A 12,004-nucleotide genomic window follows, 5' to 3' on the forward strand; every position below is an offset into this window, starting at 1 on the left:
TGAGAAAATAGTAAAATTCTTTAGAAAATAAAAATGTTAATGAAATATGAGATTTGGGGATTTATTTATTTCTTATGACTTTTATATAGTTTATAATATACTAGAATTCCATGACATGACACAATGTACTGTGCTATAAAATTTTAGCATAACTTTTAAACATTCATTTGGTACATTTTATGCGAAGAAAATTACTAAAATGATAGTTTTGGGTTTGTTTGGTTTTTTTTATCAATTGCTACCTAATAAAAAAGTATCTGACTGTAATTTTTGTACCTCCATTACTTATTTTTTTTTAATGCTTTAAATTTAGCTTTTTAAAGCGAGGCATCATCATGGCATGGCATATATAGAGGGGGAATTGTAGAAGTTTGAAGGAGTTTACATCTTTGTAAAGAGTTTTCCACATGTAGAGTGCCCTAAATAGATCAAAGAATTTACTTATCAAAAGTAAAGGGGGGAAGGGGAGGTCAAGCTGTAATACAAAATATTTACTTAATTTCTGAGAGACTTATTTCTAGGATGTGATAAGGTGATGGCATTTTTCATTCATGGTAATTATCTGAAATTGTTTCTATAGTAGGGATGTAATCTGCTTTAGTTAAGTGAGTGCACACCCCACAAAGTCATGAATCCTCCCAAGTTCTGAAATAATAGAGCCATGAAGAATGCATATTGTCCATCTTGCATTCCCTGTTTTTAATTTCCTATATTTTATTACTTTGTCACCTTAGGGTATATAATTGTCAGCTTTGTCAGTTTAACTGATATTTGAATTTTTGTCTACATTATCATCCTTAAAGTATCGATTTTAAATCTTAGAAAATTATCTACTTTTTTACTTTGATCTAGTTTTCAAACAAACTATCCATTTTGAGTAGTGTAAATAATAGCCTTCTGATTCTAAAGTTTTATTAATTTGGGAAGTTTATTTTTTTATGCTTAAACATACTTTATCAACATTTATTACTCTCAGAAACAATTAGTGTAATTTATTTTAAGCAGTTAATCACAGTAGTACCTAAATTTCTACAATTCTTCCTTAACCTTAATCCTGCAATTTTATAATATTTTCCAAATACCCCTTTTAAATGTTTAATATGTTAAGATTTTAGGAATTTATCATAGTTCAGAATGTTTTGTCTTATGACTTTTTTTTTAAATGGTAATACCTGAAGATGTGAAATCATACCTCACAGCTGTTTTATAAGCATAAAACATCTTGATCCAACATTGAGCCTAGGTGGATAATGATGATGGCTAGTACAGTGTTTTGAGTAATAGTCATGCAACATTATATTTCTCCTTGGGTATTTATTTTTGGTTACTTAAAATCATTAGATTTTACTTGAATGCAAAGATTTATAACTTACATATTTTGTCATTGTTTAGATGGAAGTGAAAATGTGACAGGATTGGACCTTTCAGATTTTCCAGCGCTAGCAGATCGAAACAGAAGGGAAGGAAGCGGTAACCCAACTCCATTAATAAACCCCTTAGCTGGAAGAGCTCCTTATGGTAAGCTTAGGAGGGATGGGGGAAGACCGTTAAGTTGGGAAATGAAAAGAAATTTCAGTGAGTGTATTTCAGTTGATTAGGATAATCAATATATTCAAAATGTTTTTAAAAAACCTCCTTGACTATATTTGCTTCAAAATTTTGTTATCTTGAGTGAGGAAAAAAACCATAAATGTGAAGTGTAGCAGTGAGGCATAGATACACACCAAGAATTTACTAATAAGTTATATCTTTGAGATATTTTCCCAGAGAACATATTCAACTTTAATCAATAAATAACAATTTATGGTTACTTACTAATGCAAGATTTACTAATGACCAAGCATAGTATTAGGTGCCAGGGATGTAAATAAAAAGAACAAAACCATTCCTACTTGGAAGATACTTGTCATGAGGGTGATAAGATGTGGCTGCATATAAATATAATCTATAATAAATTAAACACAAAGTAGTTTAGGAGGGGAAGTACTAGAAATTACGGAAAACTAGGAAAGACTTAGTGAAGAAGGTAATGCTTGAGCTTCTTCTTAAAGAGGTTCTTTGTGGTAGAGGTGAGAGAAAGAACATTGCAAGTGAGAGGGAAAGAAAAAACAAAGGAGAAAAACTATCATGTGTAAACTTTGACTTCATCAAGTGAATAATTGATTGTTAAAAAATTATTCTTCTAGTGCAAGAAATTATTTTGTAGTCTGCCTAAATTACAAACGTGTAGTCTCTACTGGAATAGACTTAGAAAAAATTTAATGTACTCAATTTAATTATCTCCTTTTTTCCCAGACAAGAAAAGGGAGATCTAGAAAAGATTGCCCCCCAAAAAAATTGCCAAAGAGCATACAAATAGCAGTAAACATTAAAGTCATGGTAGTTACCTCTGTAATCTAGGTAATTGTCAGGTCTACTATAATCCCCTGCTCATGTTTCATTGAAAAGCAAGAGTGCAGAGAAAACTGCCGAGTTAAAATTGAAACAAGCCCAATAATGTAATATATAGCTAATTTATACAAAGCTTATAGGCAGGCAATAAATTATATGCATGTATAGTGTGAGTTCTTTTGTAAATTGGGGAATTTAAACGCTTGGAAATATTCTGATGTAGATCATGTGTAAAGATAACTTACTTAAAACGATAGGTTCTAATCACATAGCAAAATCCTTTAAGATTTCTAATCAAGAAGGATTTCTAGGGCCTCCAGATCATGCAACAGAGAACTATCTTGTTCATAATAGAAATTTCAATTCAGACTCTAATGTCTTTAACCTTTCCTCATAGGTCCAATTTTTCATCCCTTTAATCATTTCCGTTGTTCTCCTTGGACCATCTCCAGTTTCTCCATATCGTACTTGAATTGTGGAGCCCCAAACTGGACACTGTACTCTATTAAGGGCCTGACCAATGCCAAGTATAGTGGGAGGATTACTTCCCAGTTCTTGCATGTTATACATCTAGAACATGGAGTCCTAAGAAAATCTGAAATAATGTGGAGTTGTTATATAATTGATTGCAATTTTCCCACCCTGTAAGTCATTTTCAAATAGAATATTGGCATGTTCTTTTAAACATTACTTTATGCATTTGTGTTTGAAAGCTAACTAGTAGTGTATATATTATCTAGTTAACATTTTAAAGAAAGCAAGCTTTTTAGATAAAAACAAGTTACTGCTACTGAAGCTGATATCAGATAATATTAAGCATTTGTAATATGGCACTGAATTAGTGTTAAAATGACCTCCCTTGTATTCTACAGAAAAAGATATTATGAGATAAGACAATATTAAAATAAAACATTTTTGGAGCAGGGTTCTAAATGTTTACAAATAAAAACATTCATACCTTGTTCTTACAAGTACAAATATTTTAAAATATACATATGTAATCCATTTCATTAGCATATTTTAATAAATATTTAATAAAATGATGATCATAAAGATTTTTTTAAACATCTGTAATTTTGTTTTCACTACCTAGTTGGAATGGTAACAAAACCAGCAAGTGAGCAATCCCAGGACTTTTCAATACACAATGAAGATTTTCCAGCATTGCCAGGCTCCAGCTATAAAGACCCAACAACAAGTAATGAGGACAGTAAATCTGTAAGTTACTGTAATCATTAAAAAAAAAAAATTTTTTTTAATGATTCTTCTTTTCTCAGTATATGTGGCATTTTGAAGTCCGTGTGTGTGTGTGTGTGTGTGTAGTATTGCAAAATTGCTTCTCTTAAAAATACTCTAACAATTAAATTCTTAGTTATATAGAAAAAAATCATAATTTATCAGAATACATTGTTATTTCCTATCAGTTTGCAAATTGTTGTTAAATTTCAGAATTAATTTAAAATTTTATTGTAGTCCCTGTCACCTGAATCTCTTGCTGTTTGAAATATTATATGCAGCTAGGTGGCACAGTGGATAGAGTACCAGCCCTGGAGTCAGGAGGACCTGAGTTTAAATGTGATCTCAAATACTTAACACATCCTAGTTGTGTGACCCTGGATAAGTCACTTAACCCCAAATGTCTCAGCACAAATAAAGAAAGAAGAGAAAAGAAATATTATATCCAACTAAGGAACTGCGTTTTCTGGAATGAATTTTCCCATTTCTATTCCTGTGTTGATTTTAGCAAAAAGATTTCCTATTTTGGTTTATCCAACATGTTTATTTTGTTCACATTTATATGAAGTATCTCTTCACTAAAAATGTTGTTTATTATCACAGTTGAAAACATAAGGACATTAAGAACAACGTAAGAAATCACATATTCTAAGCAGGAGTAATATCATTTATGGAAATAAGTTAGGTAATTTGTTTTTTGTTTTTTTTTTTTTCCTAATGGAGAATCTTTATAAAATTTTGTTTTAAAGAACTCCCTCAAAAATGAAACTATTCAATTAATTTTTTATCTTTCTGACTTTAGAGAGAAATGACTGTTATAGGCTTTGCACTTAATTTTTTTTATTATTTTAAATTTATTTGAATGTTTTATTGGGGTGCTGTGGAGACTTTAGAGCAGGGATTCTTAACTTGGTGTACATGGAAAGATTTCAGAGAGTTCATGAATTATTGTTGTTGTTTTAAAAATATTTTAATAACTTTGTAATCCTAAGTAGTTGCATTTCAAAAATTTCAAAAAAAGGAGTAAGGCCTCACTGGACTGTTAAAAGGGATTTTTAAAGATAAATAGAATGCTATCTATACCTTGTGAAAGATATATTAACTTGTCATTAACTTAAATATAATTTCCAGATATATAAGTTGTGATTATATTCACATAATAAATATTCATCACATATGTGATCATGAGAGTTTTTGCAAATAAGCAGATTTTACATTCACTTTTGAAAATTCTTCCTTGTTTCAGAATTTGAATACATCTGGTAAGACATCTTCAAGTACAGATGGACCCAAATTCCCTGGAGACAAAAGTTCAACAACACAAAACAATAACCAGCAGAAAAAAGGGATCCAGGTGTTACCTGATGGTGGGCCCATATAAGAGACAATTTAACAAACTTTTGAATGTATATTCTTTATTTCACACAGAAAAGAACTTTAAAATTTTAAAATGTGGTATTATTATCCAGGTCGGGTTACTAACATTCCTCAAGGGATGGTGACGGACCAATTTGGAATGATTGGCCTGCTGACATTTATTAGAGCAGCAGAGACAGACCCAGGAATGGTACATCTTGCATTAGGAAGTGACTTAACAACACTAGGCCTCAATCTCAACTCTCCTGAGTAAGTCTATTTTCTCAATAAACAAAATCATTTTTTAAAAAAGCTTTATTGCTTTTTATGATATATATTAGTAAAAAACAAAGTAAATTTATCTTGTAAGTTAAACATTGAAATGTACTGTCAGTTAAATTGAAATTTTCTTTTTGGTAAAAAATAGCCTCATAGTTTTGAAGAAAATCAGTTAGCATTATAAGCTTTCCATTAAACTATTAACTTGTAGTATATTTTATGGGCTTTATAGTAGTTTTATAACTGTCCTTTTTAATGAAAGGTATTTATCCATTTTTTTTATACATAAACATTCTGAATTTTTTTGGAGTCCTACTTGTAATGAAAAAGTCTTAATTTAGCAATATGGCATCTATAATTCTGTTTTAAATTGACTTTTTAAAAATGCTAGCACTATATATAAATTTAGCTTTTATGGGTTTTTACGTTAATTCTGCCATATTAGTCCTTTGATAATAAAGTTAGCTAAGACATTAATTATCTCATATTTAGTTTGGCAAAATGTTAAGAGAAATGTGCTAAAACTAAAAAGAGAGTCATAGTGTGTGAGTAAATACTAATGAAGGTACTTCCTAAAAGGCAGAAAATTGCTTTGATGATAAAAGTAGGCAAGTTATATCGTGATTAAGTCCCACTTGAAATTTGTTTATATTAATTTCCTCTTTTTTCCACTTCTTTGAATAAAAAGTAAAAGTAGAACATTTCAAATGTGACAAAACTTTAGGGCTATTTTGTGTTTATTACATTGCTAGGGTTAATATATATATATATATATATAATCCCTTTAAGTTGTTCTGATCTTTAATTTATTAATTTTTGCTTCTACTATTTATTTCACTAGTTAACATTTGGAATCAGCATATATCTTTATTTAATTTATAAAATCAAATCCTCCAAATTCCACAAGTGAAACTTAGTGCCAGAGATAGTAGCCTTTGATAAATAATTATTATGTAGTATGTTTTCCCCCAGTGATATTTATTATAGTATTAATAAATCCTTTGTGATATACAAATATCTGTATCTATATATAGATACACACACACACACACACACACACACACACACACATATAAAAATATGTGGGAAAAATTTTACTGATTTGATAGTAATTTTTTTTTTCCTGTTCAGAAATCTCTATCCCAAATTTGCATCACCCTGGGCATCTTCGCCTTGTCGACCTCAAGACATAGGTAGGGGAATCTATTCATATTGAAACTTATTCCCTCAATTTTACTCCCAATATCTGTAGATAAGTAGGTAATCAGCACCCCCCCCCCCTTTTTTATTATATAGACTTCCACGTTCCATCTGAGTACTTAACGAACATTCACATTAGAGATAAGGTGAGTATGCTTTTCTTCTCCTTAATCAACATAAGTTTAATTATCTGACAAGTAAAAACTTTTTACAGTTTAATGCTACATTTCAGAAATACTTAGCTGCTTAATTTAATTTGTAAAATTATATGTTTTTTAACTTTATAAAATTCTATTTGATCTCCTTTTGGTTCTTTTTTTTTCTCTCACATTCAAATGGTTCTTTGGTGATCCAGTATTTATTATAGATACTAGTATTTTGCTTTCAAAGTAGTCATTAATAACATACAGGCAGGACTCTGCCCATGATATACGCTATATGGAGAACTTTGCCTTTTGATAATTATATTATATGCTCTGATTTTTTAAAGTGACATATATTGTGGCTTTAAATGAAATGTTTTGTAAACACATGAAAGGTCTTTGTCTTCTTTAGTGTGGTAAAATCCTGGTATAGAAAATCTACTACCACAGATTGAAATCCAACTATTATTTAGTAAATACATAAATTGTAGGGAATTATCTGATGCATATAGAAGGTAAATAATGAATTGACCAAGGTAAAAAAGCATTGAGATAGTATTTGAACCTAGGACTTCCTAATTCTAAATCCAGAATTTTTATCTCCTACTTCTATTATCACTGTTAATGGATGAGCTGTGCTTAAAGATTCAGTTGTGAAGTACATTTTTCCATATCTCATTATGTTTTGTTTTTTTCTAAGTCTAGTATGAAACAAGTATTAAAAAATAGAAGCCCTAATCTATTTCTAAGAAGAGAAATGTTATTTTAAATTTCTATAGTAGAGAAAATTATAACTCTTTTTAACCAACTTAAACAAAAATATGGGGAGGAAGAGGTCAATAAAAAGCACTGTCAGATTTTATAACAATTGAAGAATATGTACAGTGGGGAAATTCTTTGAAGCTGAATGACATGTCTTTAAATAGGAACAAATATGTTAACTGTTTAGGACTTACAGAATTTTGTAATGTATTTAAAATAATTTTGTGAAAGAGTGGAGTCAGGCATACTAATTACGACCTGGCAAAGAAATTGATTTTAGTTTTCAAAACAATGTTTTCAACAAATAATTGAGTTATTGATCTTATAGGTGATTTGCAAAGGTTAATAAGATATTGCCCTTATGGAATATGCAGACTAAGATGGAAATAAACATAAATACAGATAATTAGGATATAGAATTTTACTTGATAACATAAATGATTAGAAAGGCATGAAGCAAAATGCTGAGTGCCATGGGAAAGCCGTCGACCATAGAGTGCGATACATTTTATGATATTTGAACTAAACTTTAAAAGATGGGGAGGAATTAAATAGGCAAAGTGAGTGATGTCAAGTCTTAAGGCTTAGAAAGAATTTGAGCAATTATAGGAGAATGATGCTATATTCAGATTATAGAGCAGTTTGATGGGAAACACAAGCTGAGAGTAGAAATGAAATGACACTGGAAAGTTAAGATGGCACCATGGTGTATTACAAGCCGTTGATTTCTAGGCAAAAAATAATTGCTTTAATATGAATGGTACACATTATTCTTCCACCCTTCACCACTTAAAATTATTTATAGTAGTGGCCCTACTTTTTTATTTTTAACGTCCAGCTAAATTATTATCTGTACTCTAATTTTTTGACATTCTCCACACTAGATCTGTGTGCTAGATCTCTGCTGAAAAAGAGCGTATTTGGTTCCATTTGGTTCCTGAGAGTTAAACTCTGGTTCTCTGACTTCAAAATGCAACACTTAACAATTTCTCATATGTATTTAGAGGAACTTTTAATTCTTCAGTCTTCTGCTAGAAAAGAAGGGAAGCATTTTAAGCCTGCCATTCCTGAAACAGCCATTTCATTGCATTTTCTCCCAAGCACCCAGTGTATATCTTGTTTCAGTCTTAACGATTTTTCTCACCTGAGCTGGTGGTGTTGACTTTCCACCCCCACATTCCCCTTTTCCGTGAACCTGAAATCCTGAGGTAATAAACTCATACCACAGTGATTAACAAATTCATCCTTCATCATATGCTCCCAATCCCAGTGATTTCTGAACCCCTGGCTGTCATTGTCTCAGTTTTACTATGACCTGCTTTGTTAACTTCTTAGTCCCCTCTGTCCCCCTCAATCTACCCACAAGTTTGCAGAAATGTAATTCTCTTTAGAAAACAAGCCTACTTTCATTTAAAATCTTTTCCTTTCTCCTGTCTTCTTGCATTCACTGAGATCTAGTCCCTCCTGATGATAAAACTTCATATTCATCACTCCAGCATTGGTTAAACTTTGATTTATATCCCCTGTTTTGCTGGGCAAGTAGGAATACTTCTTATTCCCTGTTTCTACTTCTAGATTCTCTGTCTACTACCATCATTCATTTACTTCTCCTCCCTTAAAGGATGACTCAATCTATATTTAGATCAGATTCTGATATTATCACAGTCAAGATTCTGATATTATCTCCTGACCTTGAGGACACTCTTCTTTCCTCAGTAAATTCAGTCCCTGACTCAGTGCCTTATCTTTCCTCTCCTAACTCCTGCTCTTAAGGTAGGAGAGGTTAGTATTCCTAATCTCTTAGTTCAACTTACTTTCCAAAACTTACTTCTCCACCCCACTTCAGCTGTACACAGAAATGGTAAGTCCCCTAACTTGCCATTAACTATAGGGGTTCCACTTAAATATTCATGAACTCAGAAATTGCTCTGTTCACAGTTTGTTCTCATTTTACCTCTCCCTCATCCTTTCAACCCCAAATCCTGTTAGGTCATTCTGGCTACATTCTCTTTCCTTTTCCATTTTGACCCTTTGGTGAATCAGTTCAACTTGAAATTATTCTGTTTTTCAGTCTTTTTATCTCCTTATGTTATGGCTGTTCTTGATCTTTCCTGTCTTAGCCTTAGATTATTCTTAACACTTTTCTTCCTATTTATATGCTACTGAACAAAGCTGGAGAAAATCACAAAACCATGCTGACTGGGTATACCACAAATTTCTGTTTGTTGCTTATTTTCAATTGGGTCTTCACTATGACAAGGCAGTCTTAGAAAAAGACTTCCCTATTTAATCCTCTCTCCTCTCTCTTAACCTTTCCATCTGACAACCTTACCTTTTGATTCACTGGGGGAAAATGAGATCATTTGCTTGAAAGTTCCCTCTTATTCCCTTTCTTTTCTTTCTCATCTCAAATTACTCAGCTGTCTTCAGCACCATCTCAATTTCACCCTTGTGTCAAGTGAAAAGATGGCCCCCTTTTTGCCAAGACAACCCTTTATATGCATTTCATTTCTGTCCCATCTTTTGTAGCAGATTATTCCATCTATCATCTCTGCTGCCTACAAAGAAGCCAATATTTTCTTCATCCTCAGAATATTTTCACTTTAGACATCCATTCCCACTAGCTTTTGTCAAATCTCTCCTCCTTTTGTGGCTAAACTACTTGAAAAGATCTATTAGTGGTTCTATTGCCTTTCCTCTCACTTCATTTTTAAGCCTGCAGTTTCTAACCTCTTCATTAAATTAAAACTTCTCTCATAAGTTAACAATGATTTCTTAATTGCAAATGTAATGGCTTTATTTCAGCCCTCTGCCTTGTTGACCTTTCTATTTTTCTGCCTTTGACACTTACCCATCATGATACTCTCTTTTCTCTTGGTTTTCTTGCCAACACTACTCTCTTCTTGTTCTGTCCCAAGATGTCTAACCACTTCTCCATCTCCTTTGTTTGATCTTCATCCATATCATGCTTCATCATTATGGTTATCCTCCAAGAACTTTGTCTTGGGTCCTCTTTTTTTCTGTTCAGTTTCATTTGATCTCATTGATTCTTATGGATTCAATTATTATCTTTATACTAATGATTCTTAAATCTCCTTATCTAGCCCTAACTTTTCACCGCTAAATCTCTAGTCTTAAATCTCCAACTGTCTATTGAACACCTGGAACTCTGTCCCCAGCATATCATAAAATGAATTCATTACTTCTCTTCCCCTTTTCCCTCCTTTTAACTTTCCCATTACTGTCTGGAGCAACATTTCTTTCAATCACTCAGGCTAATAATCTAGATAATCATCCTTGATTTCTCACTCTACTATATATACTATAGACTACCTATATCCAAACTGTTGCCAAATCTTAGCCAGTTTTCATTATGCAGTATCTTTTTGTATATTACTTTTTCTTTCCTGGCACTGCTATTACCTTATTGCAATCCTTCATCATTTCATACTTAGGCTACTCTTTTGTTGGTCATCCTGCTTCAATTCTTTTCCCCACTGTAATGTATCCTTTCAGCTATCAAATTACTTATCTGACCATGTCACTTTCTACTAATTAAATGCTAGTTATTCCCTATCACTTCCAGAATTATATACAAAATCTTTACATTGGCTTTTCTTAACTTGGCCCCTTCCCAAACCTTTCTAATCTAATATTCCCTCACTGTCATAAATCACTGATTATCTCCCATGCCTAAAATTCTCTTCCTCCATCTAGCTTTTCTGATTTTCTTTCAGTCTCAGCTAAATCCTTTCTCAACAAGATGTCTTTTTCCCAAACCCCCTTAATTTTAGAGTCTTTTCTTTATAATTTCTAGTTTGTCTTTTACATGGTTGTTTGTTTGTTGTTTCCCTCTTAGATTGTGAGCTCCCTTAGATCAATGTCTGATACTCTGTCCCCCTTCCCCCCTTTTTTTTATATAACCAGCACTTAGCAAAATCCTTTTAAAGTACTTAAGTATTTTTTATTGATTTGATTGTGATTCCTACAAGAAATTATGAACTCTAGTAGAAAAATACAGGTCTATTTTATCACTACTTTCTAAATTTGAAGAGGGCAAGTATGATATTAGGACATAAAAAGATAAACATTTTTACCAGATTTTGTAGGGACCAAATAAATAATTGCCTAGATCTTGAATCCAGAAAAATAATTTTCCTCTATGCATAGGGTCTTTTTATGTGGAAAGTTAGAATGGCTATCACTCTTTTGTGGTTGAGACAATGCATCATGAATTCTTTGGTCTGGAACCTGGAATTCTTTCTCCCTTATTATTACACATCATTTCATAATAAATTTTGTAGAACTCTGGTTATTCCATGAAGCAATATACAGGATTCCATAAGGAAATAAGTAACAATGCCAGATGCAATAAACAGCAAACCTGTATAGTTTGGGGGTCTCCCAAAAGAAAAAAAAATCTAAAAATATGACAGCTATGTCTCGGAATTACATACCAAAATTAAAATAAAAATAGTTCTAGCAAAATTATAATATTTACAGCACAATACAAAACACTTAAAAACAAAATAAAAGTTTTTAAATAAAAAAGTACAAACTTTAAAATTTTTTTTCAATACTGGTTTATATTTTTAAAAAGGGGGAAAGAAAATTGTGATGTCTTACGAAATTAGCTA

General features: G+C 31.7%; 1 protein-coding gene across 10 annotated transcripts in view; it reads left to right on the plus strand.

Moving 5' to 3' along the window:
• The window catches only part of CNOT2 (CCR4-NOT transcription complex subunit 2), a 153,932-nt gene that overhangs the window by 132,076 nt on the left and 9,852 nt on the right, over positions 1–12,004 (plus strand). For all 10 annotated transcript variants that reach the window (XM_031939183.1, XM_031939186.1, XM_031939190.1 and 7 more), the window contains 6 exons: positions 1,393–1,518; positions 3,485–3,609; positions 4,874–4,994; positions 5,097–5,253; positions 6,394–6,455; positions 6,559–6,608. In XM_031939183.1, the coding sequence (XP_031795043.1) occupies positions 1,393–1,518; positions 3,485–3,609; positions 4,874–4,994; positions 5,097–5,253; positions 6,394–6,455; positions 6,559–6,608 (641 nt within the window). The remainder of the gene's footprint in view (positions 1–1,392; positions 1,519–3,484; positions 3,610–4,873; positions 4,995–5,096; positions 5,254–6,393; positions 6,456–6,558; positions 6,609–12,004) is intronic.

Source organism: Sarcophilus harrisii, chromosome 5 (assembly GCF_902635505.1).
Source record: "Sarcophilus harrisii chromosome 5, mSarHar1.11, whole genome shotgun sequence".
In the NCBI taxonomy this organism is placed as follows: domain Eukaryota; kingdom Metazoa; phylum Chordata; class Mammalia; order Dasyuromorphia; family Dasyuridae; genus Sarcophilus; species Sarcophilus harrisii.